Source organism: Triturus cristatus, chromosome 10, assembly GCF_964204655.1.
Source record: "Triturus cristatus chromosome 10, aTriCri1.1, whole genome shotgun sequence".
Classification (NCBI taxonomy): Eukaryota; Metazoa; Chordata; class Amphibia; order Caudata; family Salamandridae; genus Triturus; species Triturus cristatus.
Window position 1 is genome coordinate 159,057,451 of NC_140593.1, and position 26,453 is coordinate 159,083,903.

General features: G+C 44.7%; 1 protein-coding gene across 10 annotated transcripts in view; it reads left to right on the forward strand.

Annotated features, from left to right (window-relative positions):
* LOC146789135 (diacylglycerol kinase delta-like) overlaps window positions 1–26,453 on the forward strand; it is a 688,844-nt gene that overhangs the window by 466,021 nt on the left and 196,370 nt on the right. For all 10 annotated transcript variants that reach the window (XR_014970027.1, XM_085630711.1, XM_085630705.1 and 7 more), the window contains 2 exons: window positions 61–171; window positions 21,753–21,833. Coding sequence is in view for 9 of the 10 variants with exons in the window: in XM_085630711.1 (XP_085486837.1) it covers window positions 61–171; window positions 21,753–21,833 (192 nt within the window). In the remaining variant the exon portion in view is untranslated. The remainder of the gene's footprint in view (window positions 1–60; window positions 172–21,752; window positions 21,834–26,453) is intronic.

Sequence of the window (26,453 nt, forward strand, 5' to 3'; positions counted from 1 at the left end):
GGGAAGGGAGGGGATGAAGGACTTGGACACCATTTTAATGGTCTGCTCTTTTCATTTCAGAAAAGTGTGAAGGAGGGCCTTTTACTGAAGCAGACCAGCTCTTTTCAGAGATGGAAGAGGCGCTATTTCAAACTGCGAGGAAGGACGCTCTACTATGCCAAGGATTCAAAGGTACGACAAGCGTGGTCCATTCCTTTCAGAGTTAAATTAGGCCGGTTGGTGTGGATGGTAAGAGTCAACGACTGGAGGCAGCCGCAGAGACTGACTGGCTGGCAAGGTGCCTACATAAGTAGTTTTGTATTGAACTGTGCTCAAGGTAATGTGTCTTCTGCACTTACGTACGGGAAACATCCGTTAGTACGAAGCTGGAATCACACTGTGCCTTTACAGCACCGGCAATAGAACGAACGCGTCGTTACCACTCATTTGTTCAGCACACAACTCATTACAATGAATTGCTATGGGGGTGGCACACTAGTGGAGTGGGGTTGGATTTAAAGTCCAATACCTTCACTACTGTTGCGCAGACAGGAGTTGGAATAGCAAATGGTACTAATCCAAAGTCCAGCTTCCCCTTAAGGCAAGTCGTTTCATGCAAAAGGAACGCGTCGTAACTAATGCTGGCGTTGAAAAGGTATGCGTGCAAAGCGCATGAGCGATTCTGTCATACAATCCCTATGTACATCCAGACCAAGGACTTGTTTCGTCCCACATTCTCAAATTACTTTCTCAAGGCTTGACTATTCATGTTAAGGAATGGCTTGAGATTGAGTTCCCACCTTGATGAGTTTCTGAATCATGCTCTCTTTCGTACCAAACTGAGGCCTCACTACTGTTCTTAACCTCTGCTCCTGGCCTCAGGACTACTCTCAGTTATTTTTCATTGGGTCATTAGTTTTGTCTTCGCTGTTTCAGAGCAGTGCTTTGGGTTGCTAATAGTCCAACATAGAAGCTTGTAGATTCATACATTTATCCACTGAGCTTGCTTTAAGTCAGCCCATGCTCCATGCATTGACAATTGATGGTCGCAGTCAGTTTATTGTTGTCAGTAGCATGGCTTACCCTGAAACCAATAGATTTATTTCAAGAGGAGAGACACAAACTTTTTTTTTTTACTGTCGCGAGGACCGACAACATGTCCAAAGCTTGCATGCAATAAACAAGAAAAGAAAGGTGGGAGCCAGGAAATATTACATGCATGGTTTAAATGTACTCCATCATAGCATTGCCATTACTTATCTTGTATTCTCTCCCCCAGTTATTTTTTGTCTTTTGTGTTTACTTTTGTCTTTTGTGTCTTTTTGTCTTTCGCCTCCGCTCTATTAGTGTTGACCTGGTTATGTTTACTGGTTTCACTAGCTCATCGTGCAAGAAAAGTTGATACTTGACAAGATATTACGAATAGTTGAACCACAGTCGCTAATTGAAAATAAAATTAATGAAACAGATTTAACAAGACAAAAAGATCCAGCAAAAACACATCACTTGTTAGGCAAACAAAGGAATCAACTAGTAGAAGTGGGGCATAAATGGATGCGGAACAGACTGGCCAAGTAGTCAAAAACACAAAATAGTAGTAGTAACACTGCCCAGGAATAACAAGCATTGTAATGGGGATAAGTTGTCGCAAAGATGATGAGGATGCAGGACATCTAAAGGTTCCCACCACATTAAAAACAGTAAGCGCTGCCATGGAGGAATTATGTTCTTGAGCCTCCGGAAGTGCACCTTCTGCCCTGGGTTTGGGATGTTTTTATTTATATTTTACTGAATTGGTAGAGCCTTTCTCCAGAGTGCTGTGCAGAAGAACACAAAACAGAGAGGAATAAATCACATGATATCAAATTACAGACACAGCCGGTTCCTTAAGTGGTGAACTGACCTACATCCAGAATTGACAGTTTCAGATGTGCTCATAGCTGTATCGAGATATTTACTGCTTGGTCCTGCCTCGGATATCCCCATTGTCTGATTTTTCCTTGACCTCATGCGCACCTGACAGACCAACCATCCATTTTTAAGGAGCTCTGTAAATGGGGGCCTCAGCATAGGACTATTGTGCTTAATTTGAGCCGGTGGTTTCTGGTCCTCAGTACCAGCACTTAATTGTCAACATCGGCACTTTTTACAGTCCTCCACATGGTGGCACTCTTGTCCAATTTTGGGATGAGCACAGCAGCATCTGCTTAGTAATTCAACATACATTTATTATGACTAATAACTGCCACTCACCCATTCTTATAGCTTTGGGTGGCCTAGAATAGTCTGAATTGTCACACTTGTAGGAGTATCAAGGTTAGTAGTTGTGTTGCTACTGTGATTGGCAGCGTTGGCAGGGGCAATGGGTGGTGCAAGATGCAGGGGCATCCTGAAGAAGGTCCTGCCACTTTTTTTTTTTTTTACAAATTAACCACTGATCGATGCATGAGGCAGCCCGCTTATCTGATTATTTCTAAAGCAGGGCTGTCAAGTGTAGTTCCAGTGGAGGCCTTGAACTATACCAGCTTTACTAGGTGCCCTCAAAAAGCATTTCACACAGATTTATAAATGTAGATAATGCACACAGTCGGAGGTTATCCTGCAAACCTGGTGTGTATCCTCTTGGACCAACGATGAACAGCCTTACCCTACACTGTACCAAGCATACTACAAGAGACTCAAGGAGATATTTGTATCTGATGTCACACAAAGATGAAAATGAGAAATATAGGTTTCACAACCAAACTAGTGATGATCACCACTGAGTCTAAATAATTGACCAATCAGAACATGGTGCAAAATCAGTACTTAATTTGAGCCGGGGGTTCCTGGTGCTCAGCACCGGCACTTAATTGCGAACACCTGCACTTATGACAGTCTGCCACATGGTGACACTGTCTGTGTAATTTAAAGATGAGCAGAACATCAGTTTATTAATTTACACATTAAAAACGATTCATTCCTGCTGCCCAAGCCCTTCTTATAGCTTTTGGGGCCTGGAATAGTTTGAATTATCACACTTGTAGGAGTGTTATGATTAATAGTTGCGCAGGTATTGTCGTTGGCAGCGCTGGCATGGGCAATTGGGGTCCACAAGCACATTGGCACATGAAAGATGAAAACAAGTGTCAGTAGTGAGCTTGTTAGTTGTGTATTTAAGCTGTAATGTATCTAGAATCGTTGTAATAGTGATTACAGGACCTGGATGCTTGGTTGCAGAGGATCGTTGGTGTATTATAACTTATGTGTGAAGAGTTGGCTAGGTGCAGGAGATCCAGACACATGCTCTGATTTATAGTGGGTTATGAGTAGGGCGCCAGGTTTTATGGTATTTAGTTTTTTTAACATTTCTGTCTGTATTTATCCATATTTATATTTTGTCAATGTTATTGGTATTTATCCAAATTTACTTTGTGTTTTGAGAATAAATGGAGTCATAAAATGGTATATTTCCACATTTATTTAACAGCGAAAATTGCACTCATACTTTGATGCTTTTTGCATTTTAGCAAATTAAGCAGCCAAATATCACATAACACTACACTCACATTTAAATATTAGCATTTGTATACACATATATGTGAGCATATGCCTATATTTAAGGAAATCACACCCTGTAATCTTTAACTCCCAATGCTGTATATTTGCTCAGCAGTTGGCCTGGCATTCACGAAGCAGAGCATGGAAAGTCTGTCAAAAGAAGAACAATGTTCTGTATTTTACCACTTTTAAAAATAAATACAGGCAGGAAAGACATTGTTTTCTGTCTGTATTTATCTGTAAAAATTGAAAACCGTGAGCTTTGGTTACGAGATGAATAGGTCATGCAGCATTTATTTTGACATACCTTATCGCAAAATTTGGCAGCATAGCACGTTTGGTGTGCCTTCCCCTCCTCTTCGGGGTGTTAGTGGGATCCAAGGGAGTAGATTATCACCACTGTATACTGATCTACGAGGTTGAAACAAGCGGTGAAGGTACAACCCATGTAAATCCACAGGTCCATAAGCAGAATAATTATGGAGTAGCTCAGAATTGATTATGGGGCAACACAAGAAAGTCAACAGATACCTCATTAACAGGGCAATGGGATCCACCAAGAAGTGGTGAAGGAACAACCCAAACAAACCATGGGCAACCAGTGGAGTGACTTTGGGTTCAGCCCAGATGTGATGAGGGTGCAAAACAAGGAAACATTCAGATAATGGGACTATGGACTCCACCCAGAAGAGATGAAGGTGCCACTCGCTTGTATGGATAGAATTTACGGACGGACTGTCAGTGGTCATCATTTTGTAAGGCTTTTGAAGTAATGTGCCTAGATTACAGAAAAGGAAAGCAAGGGTGGGTTGCATACTTCGAGGACCTTATAAAAGAGTGCTAAGGGGGGATTCAGGCCCCAGCAGGTCCAGATAGGAAGGATGCCAATAGAATACTCCCTCACCCTGTGCTGGATGCCCTGAGAGGAGTGATGAAGTAAGTGTAGTGTGTGTCCGTCGTTGGTAAGTAAGTGGGAGGGGCAAAGGAACAGGGCCCTGGCAGGTGTTTTGTGGGCAAACTGTAGGAGCCGTGGCCCTACCCTTATAAGAAGAGGGTGATGGAAAAGTCAAGATGGTGGGTAGAGAATGCGCTAGAAAAATATAACCTAAAAAGAAGAGAAACCCAAAGCCACAAACAAGGAAATGCAGGAGCCTGAGACACGGGCCACAGTGGCTCGCAGTTTCATGTTAACAAACATCCTCCTACTCATTGTTGCAACAATTAAAGTGCCCTCAAACACCTACTCTATTTCTTAACACCATAAAAACAGTCCTGTCGCCTCCAGGGCACTAGAGGCGAACTGCGCTCAATTCATTGCCAGGGGATGGAATGAGTTGTTTTAGGACGTCTTGTCAGCACCACCTCTTCAGTGAAAGTGCTAAGTTAAGCACTTTTAGGTATGCTAACCATAAAGAAATGGGCCCTTCAGGAGTGGTCTACATTCAATTATTTGTTCTCTTGAATCAAACACCTACTCTATTTCTTAACATCATAAAAACAGTCCTGTCGCCTCCAGGGCACTAGAGGGGAACTGCGCTCAGTTCAGTGCCAGGGGATGGAATGAGTTGCCTGAGGACGTCTCGTCAGCACCGCCTCTTCAGTGAAAGTGCTTAGTTAAGCACTTTTAAGTATGCTAACCAGAAAGAAATGGGCTCTTCAGGAGTGGGCCATATCGGAGGAGATTAGAATGAAAATGATCAGAACGGAACCAAAGCTGCAGCATGACTTGGAACTGTGGTCTGAGATGCTCACTCTGTTAATGTCGTGAGGGTGGGATGCAAACCGGGGGGCAATAGAGAAAGAGCTGATAAATATGTATCGGGTTGATCAGGGCGTTGCTTTATTGCTGCCATGCCACTATATTACCACTCTGTGGCTTGTACTGTGGTTTACATTTAATAAAATAAATAAAAGTAAAAAAAAAAACAAATGGGCATGAAGCTGAGAGTGTGCATCACGGTGTGCTTAGATTTCCTGCCTATGCACTCAGGTGTATACCATGCCCGTCGACTCTGCCCCTCTTACTGCCTCCTATGACTAGTGGAACCACACATGGGCTGCACATTTGCCCCCATTGTTCACCAAGCTGATTGTACAATACGAATCGTAGCTTAATTCAGATTTTGGCTTGTTCTTGCCAGCCTCTAAATTTGACATGTTTGACCTTGAATTTTAACTTCCGCTCCTTGCAAGGATGTTATTCACCAACACGTTAGAAGCTGCAGCAGAAGTGACATCAAACACCATTCAACGCCCTCATTAGATCACAAGGTTGAACTCTTGTCCCATCCTTAGTTCCTCAATAGCTTTCTGTGTCCTGCTGAGAGAATAGGGCAAGAGCGGGAAATAGAAATGACAGGAAGTGAACAGTCAATGACCCCATAAAACCAGATGTAGCAAGGACAGTGCCGGCAGTGACATTCAGCCATATAATTGTAGCACCTGGTGTTACTGACTGTCTCTAAGGGCTAGCCATGGCTTCTTGCCGTACAAAGGCCAACTGCACAGTAATGCTGATTTATGCTCAATTATTTCATGCCCTGGGGATTCATGACCGTGACTATTGATCATCATGCGAGTAAGCAGCCCTGGCTCTAAATTTTCATGGTTTTTTCCACTAGGACTCTTGGATTTAGCATATTACTTGCAGTGGGGACTTGGGAAGGGGTTGAGCTGTCATACAGATGCATCACAGCGGTCCATGTGCTATGGGCCGGTCTATTGCAGATGGGGCTCAGCGGTCCATGCGCTATGGGCCGGTGTATTGCAGATGCATCACAGCGGTCCATGCGCTATGGGCCGGTCTATTGCAGATGGGGCTCATCGGTCCATGCGCTATGGCCCGGTGTATTGCAGATGCATCACAGCGGTCCATGCGCTATGGCCCGGTGTATTGCAGATGCATCACAGCGGTCCATGCGCTATGGGCCGGTGTATTGCAGATGCATCACAGCGGTCCATGCGCTATGGCCCGGTGTATTGCAGAAGCATCACAGCGGTCCATGCGCTATGGGCCGGTGTATTGCAGATGTATCACAGCGGTCCATGCGCTATGGCCCGGTGTATTGCAGATGCATCACAGCGGTCCATGCGCTATGGGCCGGTGTATTGCAGATGCATCACAGCGGTCCATGCGCTATGGGCCGGTGTATTGCAGATGGGGCTCAGCTGCACTTATTTTTAGGGACTGGCACTTACTTTTACTCATCCGTCTTTCACCCACAGCAAGCAAAGAAAAGTAGGAGGGGGAGTAAAATGGAAAAACAGTAACAAAGGGTGAACGCACGGATGAAAAAGAACCTGCAAGGGTGAAACGAAGGAGCGGGAAGCGCCTGGTAGAGGAAGAAAGAGGCAAGAGGTGGAGTCCAGACTAGTAGCCTTGGTATTAAGAGATCCCGACACCCTTCAGCGCTGTCTGTGGCCTTTGAGAAAGAGTTTGGGCCCCGGCTCTTATTATTTTACTAACGAAGCAATGACTGCTGCCCCCCGACTCTATAAACGAGACACAATTTAAGCCCCCACCCCCGAATGATGCCTGATAATCTACATCCGAGCACCATGGTGGGAGTTATCTTCGGGGTAAATCCGGTGTTTAATATTCATGTATTCATGTCTAGCGGTCCCAAAGCCCTAATCCGGATTAATGTGTCATAATCTACTCCTGTGTCCCTCATCAGAAGATATTTCCTTAGGACATGTGGAGGTTTATATCCACCCATGGCGGTGCCCAAACCCTCAATTATGAGATCGCATCACTAAAACATATGCGGTGCAGCTCAACATAGCCACACAGGGAGGGGAACATTATTATCCCCCGGTAATTAATTATTCGAGGTCATATAAGGTTGATGTAGTGCAGATAATGATGATTAGTATTTATAATATCAAAAGCACTTTCTTCATGAGTTTGAAAAGCAATGGCTAGTTTCACACTTTTTAAATCTTGCATAATTTAGGGTTTTCACAACACAGCATTAAAATTGACTCCCCCCGCTTCCCTCTGAATGCAATTTCAACAGTTTTTCTTGGAGACCCTTGGTCTCTCATATACATCTTCAAACAAATATTTTTTCAGAAGACTCCAAGAGCCCAGGATGAGCCCATCAAGCACTGTAAAGGCGCTGGCGGAAGAGCAGCCCAGATGGTAACACATGCCACATCGTGTGGGCGACGGGTTGCATTCTTTTTAAAGAATGTCATGCTTGTGATTATGTTATTTAAAGACCGATATTTAACATATTCACCTTATGCACATAAACCTGTGTATCCTAGGACACAAACTGTGATGCTTGGATCTACACAGAGCCTACCGGTCCTGCTGTGCTTAGGTATATAGATAAGGAGTTGGCACTGCGTTATGCCTTCTAAAGATTCTCTCCCCCCTCTCTCTGTGTCTACATGATGCCCATTGAGCCTACCTTGATATTTACATCCAGTTCCTTGGACTTGCAACTCAACTCCCCAAGCTTCTGCTCGTTGGCTGTGACGTCACTCACAAACTTATGCTGGAAAATTGATACTTACCCATCCACATTGTTATTTGCATATGTATAGAAAAATAATGACTACATAAACCAGCGGGGGCCTGAGGAGGGCTGCAGCCTGCCTCTGCAGGGACCTCCTTGAACCTTCTGATGTAAATAACTCAACAGGCCCAATTCACAAATCTATTTGCTCACCTAAGTTAAATTAGGTGTGTAGAAAATGTGTTTGTGTCAAGAATAGTGTTTTGCAAGTGCCAAATCACAAAACTAGAATTCACAGTCACAAACCGATTTGCTTTAATTTTATATTACACCAGCATGGTGTAGTATTATGTGTGAGTAATTCTATGCCCATGTGCAGGGAGCTGGTGTTCCAGGATTTATTTAGATTTCCAAAATGTGTACTTTACTCACTTGTAAATGCTAGATTGTTACAGCTTTGAGAAATCCCCAAACTTTGTAAATCTAATTCAGATGTATGTGTTAACAGCATGGTGTGGCTTTTTACTATTTTGGAAGCATAAGTGTGAACACTTCATTCACTACAGGACATTACTCACTCCTACATTACACCTGCAGGAAAATCACAAAGCAACGTTTTGTGATGAACTATGTCCTCGTTTTCAACTTAACATGGCAACCTAGTGAAAACCACACAAAGGGGAAAGACGGGGGAAGAGAAAGACAGACACCCCGTCACCAAGGAAGAAAGAATGTACCTGCAAGAGTGAGATGAAAGGCTAGGGGTCTCTGTAGTGGATCGAAGGGGCATGAGGTGGATTTAAGACTACCATCCTTGGTATTCGGCACGCTGGCATTTAACACAACATCTGCGGGCTGCCGAGCAGAGCCCTGGGCACCAGCACTTATTCTTTACAAGTTAAGCACTGGTGGCCTCATGTGGGGGGGTTGGCATAGGGCCGCGCCACAAGTCTTCTTGCTGTGCTGCCCTATGCCAATTTGAAAGGGCAGGAATGCACCGTTTTTATGAAAAATAGTGCATTCCTGCACCTTCCCCCTGCTATGGTGCACAATTTGCTGCCTAGTGCCAACCCAGGTACCCTTGCACTACACTGCATGAAGGGACATCTTCCTGCACAAAAAGAATCCTGAGATGCGCTTTCCTCTTTCTATGTGTGCTGCAGAATGCAGGACACATGGAAAGAGGAAAAACGAGGAGAAATTGAAGTATTTTATCTTTAGGGAGGCGTAAGGTTTTGGCTCTGCTCCAGGTTTACGTGGTTAAGTAAATCTGTGGCAGCATCAAAATGCATGGGTGTTGTGTAGGAAAACCCACGGCAACGCCCATAGAATGCCTCCCTGGCGCAGAGTATGGCAATACAGCGACTTGCTGTGCTTTGTCTTACTCCATATCTATGAGGCCACGTAAAGTGGCTTTGCGTGGCCTCCTTGAGAGGCGTGGGCCGCCGTTACATCAGAAAAAGTGACGCTCCAGCAGCGCAAGCCTCTCATAAATAAGCCCCTGGATTTCCTTACGTTTTTTCTAAACCAAAGGACCGTTTTGAATATTTTCCAAGTCTCTGTGACACCTGCATAAAACAATGAACTTCTCAGGTCACTAATGCAGTGAATATTTTTATACAGTACATTGTGAATCAGATCACCTCAGTTTGACAGCGGCAGCAGCTGCGAGCTTCGTCTTGGATTGAAACATCAGGAGGCTTGTGATTACCCAGTTTGATGGTCCTTAGTTGGTGCTTAGTTTACCATCCTTGGAAGGATGAAAGGCTGAATTAGCATCTGAGATGTCTGGTTCCCGGCTGTAATTAGAATTGCCATGCAGCGAAAATCTGCACATGTAAATGACACATTTTCATCTAACATTCATGCTGGGGTCAGTGTCTAAGCTTCTACAAAGCAATGTAAGCCAGCATTCTTAGGTCACCACCTAGTGGCAGCACCAAACTACAGCAGAGGCCCCAAAAACTGCCTTTTGTGATTCTCAGGTAGCACTTTGAGCAAAATGCTGTTGTGCGTTCGGCACTGAAAACACACACACCATCATGGCTGGCACAGGACAGGTTCATAAGTGGTCCCAATATTGATAAGATGGGCGTGCAGTGATTTTTCTGAGACTCAAACAATTAATTCGATAAGATTTGAAACTAGCATCAAAAAGGGGTTCTCGACTTTTCACACAAATTGACGACCTCCACAGCTCATTCGTGCTACTTCTCATCAGCTTATGCTCAAGATGGGTGAGTTTAGATAAAAGTATATTTGTAGACAACAGTAACCCACCAGTGAGAACTTCTAGATTGCTTTTGGCTGCCTGTACCCCCACCCCCAGGTAAATGTGGTTAGACTGTTGCTGACAATAGAAAGAACTGGCGGCATATTAACGGCACCCAGAAGTTTAGCATTTATTAAACTCGTGTTTGCGCAGCCATCACTGCACCCCACACCTTGTTATTGTCTTTCAGCTTGATTTTCAGGCCTCAAAGCTAGGGATCGGACACTGACTCAAAGCGCTGTTCCCCAAAATAGCCCGATGGGGCCTGCATGCGGACTCAAACATCTTGAAAGTAGCTCAGATGTCATGCACTGTGTATGCCAAATGTAATGTACAGCGACTGTTTCTCTCTGTGCCTGTCCTTTACCTCTTTCGGTTTTTCACCACTAATTTTTTACTGTCCTTTCCTTCTTGCCTTTCCCTCAATCTCAAAATAATGACAGAAGGGGCTAGCTGTATACGCACCAATGTAAACACGACTACTACTCATTCTACGCTAACCCTGTAACAACGTTTGTGATTGTATTCTTTAACAAAATAAATAAAAAAATAAAAATAAAATAAAAGAGAACAAAGCATGATGGGATATGGGGCCAGTGACACAGTGAAGGTTAGTTAAGGCAGCGGCCTTGCAACACCACCTCTAAGTAACTGACATAGGCCCCCAAAAATGCCTTCTTTGATGTAGGAACAAGCACCTTTTTTATGTGGATAATCTATTGTCACCTGTTCTTCAAAAAATCAAAAAATACTGTGAGCTGGGGGCTTTGGGTGGCCCACATCAGCTGTTTTTGTTAGTGTTTTTCCAGTTTTGCCATTACTTAAATAGGCATTTTCTGTATGGTTGCATTCTCCAATTTGTGTTCCATTCGTTTTTAGTGCAGTGGCATAAAATAGCCCGTTTGTGAGACTGCGGGTGCAACATGACGTGCATCTTGTAATTGCAAGCTAGTGTGTATTCTTCGTTTGTTTTTTTTTTTTATCTCTGCCAAGGTGGTGATATTTTAATTGATGCCTTAAGATTATTTTTTTTTAGGAAGTGTGTGCTGCAGGGATATTTTACTCTGTCGTAAATATTCAGTGTTGTTCACTAATTACATGTTTATTCGTTTTACTTCGCTGTTATGATAACACGTTTACCGTATTTTTGTTCGCAATGTAAAGACATACCAAGACATGGGTTTCTTTAAAAGTGCAGCGATAATAATGACGGTATTTTCTTTCCGAGACAGCTAATGCCCACACACAGATCAATAAACTATTACTAAACCACGCCCATCCCGAAAAGCGATATAATAACTTTGCCAGTGATGGTTTCAGTAGACGGTGAGCACCCAGCCACCAATATGTTATTTTGCCTAGAGCACTGAAAATCCTGGCACTTCTGTTGCTGGCACTTGTAAATTTGCTTTTTCCATTATAATTACGGGCCTCCAATTTCCATAGCGGTTAATGTGACCAGCTTCGTGTGTGACACCTTCTGCCGGCCTTGCTTTTTATGCTGTTCTATAATCTGGATTGGCAGTTCGGTCTGAACTGTACAGGGTCAAGACTGATTTGCATATGGCTGGGACTAAACTGGGGTGGCATGGTGAGCAAAGGAACGATGGATTCAACCCAGATCTCTTGACTGGGGGTGAATGTGATTTATTCAACATTCCGTCCATCATTTGTTTGCGTAGCACAATTCTATAATCATGGCCACAGGAATTATGCGGCAGAAGAGGGACAAATTATGTGGCAAGGTTGAGTAAATTATGCCACAAGAAAAGGCAAATTATGCAGCATAATGCGACACATTTGGTAATAGTATTACTTCATCATTTGGTCACGTTTAAATTTGGTAACACTTTATGGGGTTGGCTGCACCTCATTAGTACCAGTTTATCAATAAGCAACAAAAAGGTGAGCTGTCCAGCTTGCAAAGGGCCTTCCGTCGTGCGGAAACACGTGTTACTGCACTGTCAGTAACTTTTGAACCATTGAACCGTTAAAACTAGAAACTCTTTTGTTTTGTTAAAATCTGCACTTATGCAGCAGATGATGAATTATGTGCCAAGTGTGGCAAATCTATATTTATGCGAAAGTCGTAGTGGCCGCATAATCTCATAATTCCAGTGGCCCGAACTATAATGCATGTTAGGACTCGTGAGCTCCCTCTTCCTACTGTATGTCTCAGCGTGCAAAGTGTGGGTGCTTTAAAAGTCAAACCTGGGTTAAAGTGTCACACATGAATGGGTGCACTTGGTATGGTTGGATTCAGAGCACGCTTAGTATTGTTGCATGAAAAGCCATGACTGGCTGACTGTCATGGTGTACTGACCAGGGAGGTCTAACTTTATTAGTGTTCTGTTGATTCTAGTCAAGAGGACCCACGTGAGCGCCTGGAAGGCTGATACCGTAAAGTGCATGTTGCAGGGGCACCATCCACATCCATTTTGTAGTTAATGCATCTGTTTGGCTGCATGTGGTTTCCTTGGTGGTCTATATATCTGGTATTTTAATCTGGGATGTTTTAGTCGAGACCATCTTCTTCTGCAGGTGGGAGTAGGACACAAACCATTTCATTGGCTTGCAGGACAGATAAGGGCCTCTGTGACGTAGGATTAATGCAAATCTGCGCTTCTCTGAGGGTGAGGACAGGATATATAAATATAAATCAAAATTGATAAGCATGACCCCGAATGCTGCAGCATAAGTACTGCATAGTGGTGTTAATCCTGATTTAGCACATTAGGGTAAGAGAGGGCGCAATTCCTGAAAATTCTTCAAATTGTACACAGACACACAAACTCACACATGTAGATATTGTATAGCTTTTGTGTATGTACAAGAGTGTAGCATGGCTTAATTACTCTAAATCAGAAGAGCATTGCGTTGAAGTGAGAAAGAGTGGAATTTCGTTTTTAGATTAAACATTCTCCACATCTCAATTCAGAAACCTTAAAAACAGGAATACCACGAACACAAACTACAATATTTAAAAGCCATCTAAATGGAAGCTCCTTAGTGTACAGAAGTTCAGCATCTAGTGATAGGTGCTCTGCAGAAAGAAAATTATTCACGGGTTCGCTCCTACGAGAGATTACTAACACAAGCAGCTGAGCTGCTGTTCTGTCTCTGCTGCTCCAAAGGCTTGGGAGACCCACTATAGGAAGGGAAGCGGCTTCACCGCTCCAGAGGAGCTGCCCTGCTCTGAATCAGAACTGAAAGCAATTAGCCAGTCAGATGCCACTGGTAGCTAATCTCACCATTGGGCTCCGTTGTCTTTTTGTAGACATGCTCGACTAACATTTGAGGCATAGCAGTTTTTAGACTTCTAAAAAAGTGGAATGGCTTCCAAAATATTAGGCATTGAAATGTATGACTTCCTTTCTGTTAGACCCTTTTCCGGGGATGCTACGAGTGGAGTACAGGGGCATAGAGTGTCCTGGCATAGAGTGGAGCAAAGAGGAGTAGAGCGTTGTAAAGTAGAGGGGCATAGAGTGGAGGGGTGTAAAGTAGTGTAGCGTAGCATGGAATAAAGTGGCGTAGAGTGGAGTAAAGTGTCGTAGGGTGGAGTAGAGTGTCATTGAGTGGAGTGGCATAGAGGGAGAGGCTTACATTGGGATAGAGTGTTGTAGAGTGGAGTGGTGTGGAGTGTTGTGGAGTGTCGTAGAGTGGCATAGAGCGGAGTGTCATGGATTAGAGAGGAGTGGAGTAGAGTGAAGTGGAGAGGTAAAGAGTGGAGGGTGTAGACAGGAGTGATGTAGAGTGGCGCAGAGTGGAGGGGCGTAGAGTGGAGGTGCAGAGAAGGGAGTACAGGGGCATAGAGTGTCTTGGCATAGAGTGAAGCAGTGTTGTAGAGCGTTGTAAAGTAGAGGGGCATAGAGTGGAGGAGTGTAAACTGGTGTAGCGTAGAGTGGAATAAAGTGGCGTAGAGTGGAGTAAAGTGGCATAGAGTGGATTAGAGTGTCATAGAGTGAAGCGGCATAGAGTGGTGTGTCAAAGAGTGGAGTGACGTAGAGTGGCATAGAGTGGAGTGGCATAAAGGGAGTGGTATACATTGGGATAGAGTAATGTAGAGTGGCGTAGAGTGGCATAGAGTGAAGTAGTGTAGAGTGGGGTGGCATAGAGTGGAGTGTTGTAGGGTAGAGTGTGGAAGAGTGGAGCATAGTGTGGTGGAGCGTCGTAGAGTGGGGGGTTGTAGGGTCGTAAAGCTGAGGGCCGTAGAGTCGGGGGTCGTAGAGTCGAGGGTCATAGCGTATTGTGGAGTAGTGTGTTATAGAGTGGAGTAGAGTGTTGTGGAGTGGCGAAGAATGGCACAGAGTGGATTGGCCTAGAGTGGAGTGGCTTAGAGTGGAGTAGTATAGAGTGGAGCAGAGTGTCGTGGAGTGGAGGGGCATAGAGTGGAGGGAAGTAGAGTAGAGTGGCATGGCATAGAGTGGAGTAGAGTGAAGTAGCATAGTGTATCATTGAATGGAGTGGCATAGCTTGGCACAGAGTGGATTAGAGTGGTATAGAGTGGAGTGGAGTAAAGTGTTATATAGTGGAGTGATGCAGAGTGGAGGGGCATAGAGTGGCATTGCAAAGAATGGAGTAAAGTGTTGTAGAGTGCAGAGTGGAACAAAGTGTAGTGCCATAGAGTGGAGTGTCGTAGAGTGGAGTGGCGCATGTAGAGTGAAGTAAAGTGCCACAGAGTGGAGTGGCCTAGTGTGGAGTGCTGTAGAGTGTCATAGAGTGTATTGGCATAGAGTGTAGTAGAGTGTCATGGAGTGTCGTAGAGTGGAGTGTTTTAGAGTAGACTATTGTAGAGTGTCATAGAGTAGAGTAGAGTTTCGCAGAGCGGTGGGTTGTAGAGTTTTGTAGAGTGGAGTGGCTTGGAGTGGTGCAGAGTGGCATAGAGTGAAGTGGCATAAAGTGAAGTGGCATAGAGTGGCGTGCAGTAGAGTAGAGTGGAGTAGAGTTTGGAATGAGTAGAGTAGAGTGTCATAGAGTGGACTAGAGTGGCAGAGTGGAGTGACGTAGAGTGAAGGGGCATAGAGTGGAGTAAAGGGTCACAGATGGAGTAGAGTGGAGTGTCATAGAGTATAGTGGAGTGAATTAGAGTGGCCTGGGGTGAAATGGCATAGAGGGAGTAGAGTGGAGCAGCATAGAGTCAAGTAGAGTGTCATGGAGTGGCATAGAGTGGAGTTGTGTAGAGAGGACGGGCGTAGTGTGTTGTGGAGTGGAGTGTCACAGAGTGACATAGAGTGGAGTGTCATAGAGTGGAATTACATGGAGTGTAGTGGCGTAGAATAGAGTAGAATGTCAGAGTGGAGTGACGTAGACTGGAGGGGAATAGAGTGGTGTAACACAGAGTGGAGTAAAGTGTTGTAGGTGGAGAAGAGTGGAGTGCTGTAGAGTGGGTGGAATGCTGTAGAGTGGAGTGCCGTAGACTGGAGTAAAGTGTTGTGGAGTAGCATAGAGTGCAGTACCATGACATACAGTTGAGAGAGGAGTGTTGTAGAGTGGCATAGAGTGTTGTAGGGTGGATTGAGATAGAGTGGAATGTCAGAGTGGAGCATCATAGACTGGACTGTTGTGGAGTGGAGTGGCAGAGAGTGTCATAGAGTGGAGTGTAGAAGAGTGGAGTATCGTAGAGTGGAGTGGAGTAGGTGTCATAGAGTGGAATGGAGTAGAGTGTCATAGACTGGAGTGTTGTCGAGTGTTGTAGAGTGGAGTGTTGTAGAGTAGAGTCGTAGAGTGGATTAGAGTGGCCTAGAGCGAAGTGACATAGACTAGCATGGCATAGAGTGGATTAGTGTAGAGTAGAGTGTCGTGGAGTGGAGTAGAGTGTTGTGGAGTGGTATGGTGTGTAGAAAACAGGTAGTACTGCTCCTTACCAGCAAACTGTCTCACCTTCCTTTTCAACTATCGGCGTATAACTAAATGTTTCTATTAGGCGGCAGTTGCATTATACTTCTGCCAATCATGAACGGTGCTTCCAAAAGGGGAGGCAAAGGAGGAGTCTTACAGTGCCATCTAGTGTAGGTATCAAATTATTACACAAGGCTCAAAAATTGCCTTTTTGCAATGAATGAGGAGTGGAGCATGCACCAGCAGTCAAAATACTATATTGTTTGGAGCAGTGAGATTCTTTTCACTATTCGTGATGATTGCAGTCTCTGTGGTCCAGGAAAATAGTGAGACTCTTTCTTTTCAAGGTCTCTCATGTCTGCTCTCTGTTGCTCCCTCGATTTTCCTCACTGTGCCTCACCTTCTTGCCTCTACCTCTTTCCCGCTTGTGTTCCCTGTGATCTCACGTTTGCCAACTCCATGCATTGTTAGCTTATCCAGTCCAGCATTTCTCTTTCTCTCCTGCAGCCCTCAATGTATAGTGGATAAAAAAGACTGCAGAAACCAACATGTAATGAAACAACATGTCGACAAGATAAGCCAGTCAAGCATGGAATCAAGAAACATGAGAGCTCTGTGCACCCCCTCCCCCCAACCCTCTGTGTCCCTCTCAGCCCTCCACTGTGCCTTTCCCTCCTCGCTTCTCCTGCTTCTCTCTGCATATTGGTCACTCAGGACGAGAGGCAGGGTTTTGTTGATGTTTACATAAAATTGGAAAAAGGGTCATATATTTTCATAAGTTTAGTAATGTTGGGGGAGGTTTAAAAAGAAATCAGGAAACATAGGGAAAACAAATCTTCACCACCAATCAGCTGTACTGATGAGAAGCAAGACGTAGAGTTGGACCAGATCTTCCCTTTCAGACCAGCCCTTCTGCTGGGCAGGAGCTAGCGACACACAGTATGAAAGGGCTTTGTTGGTAGTTCAATGCGGGCAGTTCATGGCTCATGTTCCTGCACCAAAAAGGGAGGTGTAGGTGGCACTTCCCCAGTTGTGCTATGGCTGAGCCTTGGCAAACTTGAACCTTGCATTGCCCTAGACGAGATGAAGTGACACAATGGATTCTGCAATTTTCCACTGCCATCTAGGGCTGGCTACACAGTTCCATTTCAATTGAATAACCACGTTATTCCCTTTGAAAATTTGACTTTCCTATGGTAGGCATAGGTATCAATCAGGGAGCTGTGTACTTAAATAAATATCTTGTTGCCTCCTGATTTTTGTTATTTTTGGTCCAGTAAAACCATTTATGAATTTGTCAGGCATAGGATGTTATTTCGCATATATTAGGCCATGCCCTTACCTAAAAAAGCCACAATGCTTGTGATTTGTTTCTAGGATACACTTCTCAGGCCACACCCCTCTTAGAGTCCTTGCCAATGTTTTCATTCCACTTAAAGCACTGCCTGGTGGAATTCACAGGCGGAACAATGTTTAAAAAGGTGATCAGAGAGTGCAAAGTGGGAAGTCGTTAAGCCATGGTACTTAAGGTGAGACTGCCCTAATGGCCATCACTTTTCCAGTTTTGATATTAGTTTTGCAAGAAAATATTTCTGAGCATTAGGTAAACAAAAACTACGTGATACGAATACAGAGTGGTCAGTTGCAGACTAGTTGGATCCATGCCTGTTGTCACATCCTTATTACTTTTGGGAGAGGTTTTGAAACTCTCAAGTTTCCCAGTTCCATTCATGAGTAGCTCATCCAGTCCAAGTTTTTTGGCTGAATTCTGCATTTTCCTGCCCTTCGGCTCTCATTAGGAATCAGGATCCCAGTCTCAAGGATGCAAGAAACACCCATGGAAGGGATGAGCCTGGGTACCCAGATCCTTTCTGCACCTGGGTGCAGGCACAGAGTGGATTCATGATTCGGACCCTGGACGTTTTTATGGCACATGAGTGGCCATCCAGTAGTAACCAACAGCTAGTCAGGTACTCTGATTGCAACACTACTAGGTGACTCCAGGCCAGGCCTTCGCCAGCTGTGAGTCATAAGCCTATTTTTGGTGGGTCGCGAAAGACCAAGCAATAAATAAAGAAGCTTCTAATTTTTGTATTTATCTTGTCACTTTTGCTGTGCTTCAAGGCCAGAGGTCAGATGTCAGGATGTCTTTTGAGAAATTGCTGCTTATTTTTTTAACATGTGTTGGTGTATAGAATCTCCTCTCACTTTGCATTCAGATAAATTCAATAAGGTGAATTATGTGAAAATCTTACTGGGGTACAGGGAGTGTGAAAGGAAAGGCTGTAGGCTGTTCTTTTTTGTAACTTGCAACAAAATGTAAATACCTGTAAATGGATTGTACACATTCAGCAGTTAGGAAAGCAAAGAGGAAGCCCATTTGTTTGTAATTCTTAAGTGTGACGGAAACAAAGATTGTATTTGGATCAAAACTAATCAAAACTCTTTACTTGGTGATGCACAATTGATAAATATTCACTGAAACTAGATTTCCACACATTATCATTTGTGTGCAATATAATTTTATGAGTAAAACTGTATGTTTGTGCAAATGTAGTGGCCATTTCAAAGGAAAATGTGCTGCATGTAAATCACAGTGCGCTACTACACAATGCTTTAATTGCATTAAAAAATCACCCTCCATATGTCCATAAAAGCTAGGTGGGTCGAACAATTGGGCTGTGGTTCTAATAAGTTTGGGAAGCACTGCTCTTCTCTGCCATGAGTGACACCTTCAGCCAGGGCCTGCACTTCTCGTAGTGGGATGTATGAGCCCCATTAATTACAATGTTAAAATGCAAGAATAATTAGAACGTTGAAATGGAAGCATAATTACAGTGTTAAAATGCAAGATGCTATTATCTAATCTGCCAGGCGTCACACATGGCGTGGGAACTCGTAGCAGGTTATGTAATACTACTAGGGCCGGCTGTAGATTGTTATAGCTGGCAAGTGGCCCAAGCACAAAAGCAGCAGCCCATCCTGAATTGTTCACAGAAAGCATTCTGCATACTGGGATTGTAGAGCCACTCTTTATAATGTTAAAGGCAAAACCCTTAGTCCCAGGAGGCACTGTGCTCTTTGCTAAACAGTCAGACTAGATTCAGGTGTCCTTCGTGACACTGGGCCACCTGCGGGTTATACCAGCCGAGGCTTCTAAAGTTCACCAAGCTTCTAAGTCCTGCTCGCTAGCTTGGATAGATCTTTCTTCTGTTGTTTTTGCGTGCTTTTTTAAAAACTTAAAATCTTTTTAAAGTAACTACCCCTTGAGCCCATGCCATGTTAACACTTTCAGCCAGTCCTATCTTTTTAGCCAATAACACTTACAAAGAGATCCACAGCCAACCAACTTCAGACCCCTCCTGGCGCACACACCGACATGTCCTACAGCCATCTCACCAATTGAACTCCACTCATTACGCCAATCACCACAGCAATCATAACCTCCATTCACTCTGGTTCTCCGGCAGACCTCTGCCCCCACCACGCCTTCAACATGGGACAGAAGGAAATCAGCAGCGCTCTCACCTCCACCCTCAACTCATCCATCTCTACCACCACCTTCCCTGATGCCTGGAAACTGGCAGAGGTGAATCCCCTCCTAACAAAAACCTCCGCCAACCCCAGCAATGTCAAGAACTACTGACCCATCTCACTAATCCCTTCCCGGCCAAGGTCCTGGGGAAAGCAATCAACTACCAGCTCACCGACCACCGGGAAAGAAACAACCAACTCAGTGCCTCCTAGTCTGGCTTCCGCTCCAGCCACAGCACCAAAACTGCCTTAATAGCTGCAACAGACGACATCCGAACCTTCCTCGACTGTGGCGAGATAGCAGCACTGATCCTCCTCAACCTCTCAGCGGCCTTTGACACCTTTATCCCACCACACCCTTGTCACCAGACTCCACCACATCGGCATCAGAGGAAATGCCCTCAAATGGATCACCTCCTTCCTCTCAGGATGCACACAGAAAATCCACCTCCCACCATTTACCTCCGAACCCAAAAGCATCATCTGCGGAGTCCCCCAAGGCATCATCCCTCAGCTCCGTACCCACGGACTCAACACCATCTCATACGCAGACAACACCCAACTCATCCTCTCCCTCATGGAAGACAGCGCCACCACCAGATGCAACTTCCAGAACACCATGACCAGCAACTCGACTGGATGAAATCCAACTAAACTGAAACTAAACACAGACAAGACGGATGCTCTCATCTTCAGAAGGAACATTTCCCCATGGGACGACACATGGTGGCCCACAACACTCGGACCCTCACCTATCTGCACCAACCGCGGCATGCAGCCTCGGCATCATCCTGGATATGGATCTATCAATAAAGCATCAGGTCAACTCATTAGCCTCCTCCTGCTTCCACACCCACCGCATGCTAAGCAAGATTTTCAGGTGAAGCCCGTCAGCTCCAGGAAAACAGTGGCTGAAGCCCTCGTCACGAGTCGGCTGGACTACGGGAATGCACTTTATGCCGGAACCACCAACCACCTCCTCAAACGACTAAAGACCATACAGAACACAGCAGCCAGGCTCATCCTCAACCTCCCCAAATGTACCAGCATCACCCCCCACCTCAGAAAACCTCCTCTGGCTCCCCGTCCCAAAGAAATGCCAGTTCAAACTTTTGACCTTCCCACAAGGCCCTCTGCAACACCGGACCCTCCTACATCAACCACTGCCTGACCTTGCACCAACTGACCCGACAACTCTGATCCCTCGCCCTCGCACATGTCCCCCATATCAGACGAAGCTGCAGCAGAAGTCGTTCCTTTTCCTACCTCACCACCACATCCTGGAATGACCTCCCACTCCACCTCCGAACCTCTCCTTCACTCGCCGAAATCGGGTGTGGACTGAAGACCTGGCTCTTCGACTGAGGCTCACCGTACCTCAGGGCCTGGATACCCCCCGGGGTGATAAGCCGTGCTTTACAAATACTGATTGATTGAAAGTGCCACTGTAAGTCTTTGTTTAGAAGTGAAACTACAAGTCCTATACTGGCTGAAGGTATCACACATGACCTGGGGCTCGTGACAGCTAAGGGCTTGATTAATTAATTACTTGCACTTTTAAAATAGTAATGACTCAGATAAAGCTAGCAGTGGATTCCATGTTACCTGGGACACAGTGTGCCAGTCCTGGGTTTTTCTTTGTCATGCCATGGTACCTTAGTCCAGTAGATTCAGGTGATAAACCATGATTAACCTTCCAGAAAGAACTACTCAGTAAAGGAAAACCTAGGTCTGACCTCGTTCATGCCTGGTTGTGTTAAATCAACTACTGAAATAACTTCTTCAAAGTATTTGGAAAACTGAAGTACAGGCTTCTGTCGGAGAACTATCATCCTATAACCTCATCTACATGTACATCTCGCGCACTTTGGGAAGGTTACCGAGATGTGTGTGGTTCTCTAGTCCTTTCAAGTGTTGTTTCCACATCCCAAAGAAAGGACAGGGGTAGAGGCACATTCCCAGGAGGTATCAGCCAGACCGGCGTTTGCAAACAGCACCTGGCATGCTGGGTCTTGTAGTTTCACTTTCTCCTAATACAGATGAACCTGACCATTCAGTTGACAGCTATGAGAGTTTGGCCACCGTCCTCTGACTCGAGCCTCTGTTTGTTCTCTTTGTTTCAGTCTCTTATATTTGATGAGATGGACCTATCTGATGCGAGCGTCGCCGAGACCAGCACGAAGAACATCAACAACAGCTTCACGGTAAGACACATTTTAGTGCGATATTAAAAATCTGCTTGTAATAAATGCTATGCAGAATCAAGGAAATAGAGGACTAGGATTTACCACCAGGCCTGTCCCTTGTTTGTGCCCATTTCTTGCCCATTCCTGACCCGCATACCATACACAGTTAAATGGGGTGTTTAGCTTAACATTGATTTTGCACTGTGTCTGATCCCAGATCATAAATGTGTTTATTGTTTTTGATGTCACATATGTTTTATGAAATTGTTTTATGAAAACAAGCACATGTACTCTATGCCTTTTATTAGGTATCTCCTGTGATCTTTAGGCTATCAAAAAACGACATCACATTGAGAACCCCATGTTCCACCTCAACAAGGACCCAAAGTCCCAGTCCAGTGTTTCCTCCATTGTTGTCCAGAATTTTAGTCCAGTTGGGTCAATCAAAAAGACCTTTTGTTATCTCTTGCTCTCTTCACTGTATACACACCGTCTGTAGCGGGTGGCATTCACAGCATCACAGGTTATAACTACAGTAGTCTTTTTTTAAGTACTGGTATTATAGTATGTCAATGATTGATTGATATCACTATCAAAGGAGAGAGAGAGGACTAGGTAGCTAGTCCGTATCCCAGGGGTTTACACGTGAGATCAAAAAGGACTAGCCTATTTGTGAATTTACATAGACTCAAGACTGTAAGGCAGGGTACAAACCATTTTGTTTGTTCATGAAGCCCTCACCCACCAAGCTAGTTGGTGGCATGTTTCATCATCGGGCTCAACTAATGACACCGAGTGTGTCCCGGGTGTGCTTCGACGCCTGGATACAGCGGAGCAGGTATGTATCTGAGTGTGCAGTGTAGTGACGTGAAGGTGACGATTTAAAAGCTATGCAGGGATCCCAGTACCCGAGGGTAAATTATATTTTAATAACTGGGTCACTGCTAGCATTAAAAAAGGCTGTTGGGTGTCATAGGAATGTTAATTAGGGTTTCCTACATCCAGGTGTGGTCTACATGTTTCAGCCAGGCCTTTATGATTAAAACTGGCTTTCCTCAGGACCAAAGTGTGTAGGTGCAAATTACTTAGATTTAAGTGATTGTGTAATTTTGAGAAATGTGTAGAACGGAGGCCGCAGAGACGACTGGAGGCTCAACGCAGACACTGACCAAAAGTATCGGTCCATTCCTCTGCCGGACTACTCCATGGGGCATGTTTGGCAACAAGCCAACTAATGCTCTAAGAGGAAATCCCCCTCTCACATGTAAAGCACCTTAGCGAGTGCTACACATTTCTCAAAATAACACAATCACTTAAATCTAAGTAATTTGCACCTACACACTTTGGTCCTGAGTAAAGCCAGTTTTATTCATAAAGGCCTGGCTGAAACATGTAGACCCCACCTGGATGTAGGAAACCCTAATTAACATTCCTATAACATCCAACAGCCTTTTTTAATGCTAGCAGTGACCCAGTTATTAAAATATAATTTACCCTCGGGTACTGGGATCCCTGCATAGCTTTTAAATCGTCACCTTCACGTCACTACACTGCACACTCAGATACATACCTGCTCCGCTGTATCCAGGCGTCGAAGCACACCCGGGACACACTCGGTGTCACTGGGTGGGCCCAATGATGAAGCATGTCACCAACTAGGTTGGTGGGTGAGGGCTTCATGAACAAACAAAATGGTTTGTACCCTGCCTTACATTCTTGAGTCTATGTAAATTCACAAATAGGCTAGTCAATGATTGATTGATCCCATTCTGAAGAGTCTACAAGCACAGTTACTGCTGTAGGAACATACTGCACCATAAATAGTCTTAAAGTAAATATGGCAGAATCGGAGTCTACAGCGTTTAGAACACACCAATGGAACATTAAGGCAAGACCAATTTTCCTTGAGGGTGTGAATGTTTCCTGTATCAGGGGGTAACTCTGTCCAGCAGCCTCAGCTGGGTTAGCCTCTTTGAAGAAACTGTAGAGAAATCAGAGAAGATCGGTCTTCAAGAAAGGAAATTCTGGAAGACGCTAGTACAGCACCTTAGAAGCTTCCTTGTGTAGACTTGTGAGTAGGATGTTAGCTATAATCCCATATAGAAAAGATGTAGAACTGACCCAATAAAATGTGTGTAAAACATCTTATTGATAAGGCTTGGAGAGAACATGCAGGCATGTCTGTTACATCAAAGTTTACCATTGCTTGGATTGCTGAAGCCGAGAACCTGGGACTTGAAACTCCGCCTTACTAACTGATATTTGGGGCATCTTCCAGTGAAAACAGCATTGACTGTGAGAAAAAGGAGAACTTGGAACCAGCCAAGCGATGGCAATGCTGTCATGGGACAGACATTGTGTTCTGGAAATATAGCTCGGTTTTATAAGGAGATTTCTTCACCTTTTTACACTACGGGACTTAGATGTACAATAGATGATGCGATCACCTACACATCACTATTATTCTTTCACCACTTCACATGAGCCTAAAGGATTAGGTCACACACTTTTTCTTTCTGTCAAGAAAGTTGCCAATGATGACAGAACGAGCAAACTGGTGAGTACCAACCAGTAACTCCATGGGTGGTGCTTACCAAGGCACTTTCTGACTTCTCTCACCTTTTTTTCTTGGTGAATGGGAAAGTAGATGTGGATGGTTGATAACAATTTTTAATGAGGAATACTTATAGGTAGGCATGATTGGACAATTTAACGTAGCCCTACCTGGGAGTACTTAATACCATTGCACATAAAGTATAAAGTCCATAATGTGTTCCGTATGACCAGGTTATTTGTGGCTAAAAGTAGTGCCCCTGAGTGCTTGCCTGATTATTAGCAGGCCCAGAGATGCTGGTGCCGCTCCCTTCTCACAAGCCTGTGGGTGTGCGCACCGGAAGATATGGTATGTGTGCGTCAAGAGTGACGCTCATGACTTACAACTCTACAGCCAGCAGTGTGAGCAAAAATACAGGGAATTTGTCAGACTGCTCCTGATCTGTTAGGCCTCATGTGGTGCAGGAGGGGTAGCCATGTTGGCAGGTTGAGGCAAAAAACAGGAATCTGACCAACTACATTAACCGATGCAGGATGTGGCAGCCATGTTGGCAGAGTGAAGCAAACACAGGAATGTGCCTGCCTGCAGTGTGTGTCGAACCTAAGATGGCGCAGGACAGGACAGCCATATTGGCCGGATAAGAGAACAAGTATTAGAAAAGCCTATAGGCCTGGCTTTATTGTACTACCACAAGCAAATACAGGCATGCACAAACTGTAGTGTGGGCCCACTCGACCTCAAGTGGTGCAGGACAGGGCAGTAATGTTGGCAGGATTGGGCAGGCAACCGACATATGCTTGATTGCACTGTCAGTCTGCCAGGTGTATAAGTGCTGTAGGACATGCTAGCCCTGTTGTCATGGTGAATCAAAAATGCAGGAATGCTGCAGAAAGTAATGCAGGTCCTTCGGGCCTCGTGTGATGTAGGACAAGGCAGCCATATTGGCAGGGTGATACAAGTACTGACGAAGTCAGGAGGTCTGCTTGTAATGTGCTAACTCAAGCAAATAGAGTTACCAACAATTGATTTTTGCACGCACTGATTGCACAAATGCAGCCTGGCACATTAAAGCCAGCCTTATTGGCTTTGCCAATGACTAGGAAAAAAGTAGGAAGAAAGGATTGCTTTCTGGATATAATTCAATGAATGTGACAAACAGTTTGATTACCGAGTATTCATTTTAGATGGAAATGAGTCCGTTAGGGATTCCAATGGAAGCATTCACTAAAAGTGGAACGTTACACCAAACAGCCAATAGCAGAAGGTGCGAGAGCCTACTCCTGTAGGCGAAGCTTAAGCCAGTTGTATATATTTATATATTTTAAAGAATTGGTAAGAGTAGGGCTCCAGACAGCTTGTTGTCAATTCAGCCCTAAAATCCGGACTGCGTCGGATTGCAGTGCGGTCCTTCGAACTCAGGTGATGCCGATACGGTGCCAGTGAGACAACAGACCACGACGGCGCCGGATTGCTCCGCTTTCATATTAACTATGTAAATTCATGTAAAGAAGCGCCGCAGACGGAGAAGGTCGCTTTAATACATTGATTTATATCTGCGAAACAGTTGCCACGCGAGCAAGCTCAACACAGGCTCGTCCAGAAGCCTGATTTACGAGTCCTGGGTGAAACAAGGACGCGTGTGTAGGTAGATCAATACAGCCCGCGGCCGGAAGTCACTTAAAGACGGCTCGCTGCTCAGACGCCAATTAAAAACCTTTGTGTTCCATCGGGCGGTGCGTTGATAATGGGGCCCTCGTCGATCTTTTTGGGGTGTCTTAAGTATACAGAATTTGTTTGCCGATGTTTAGGATGTAGAACGTGCCCTGTGAACCACATTGAGCACGTGTGATCCTGCACAACACCTGTATTTTTAAATAACGGAATATATTATGGCGTCCAGTGATATACCATTATATTCGTGTTTCCATGCATGTCAGTCTTTGCAAAAACACCTGCAACATGTGGAAGAATGAACCCACCATCCAGCTGTGGAAGAATGAACTCACCATCCAGCTGTGGAGGAATGTACCCACAACCCGGCTGTGGAGGGATGAACCCATCATATAGGTATGCAGGAATGTACC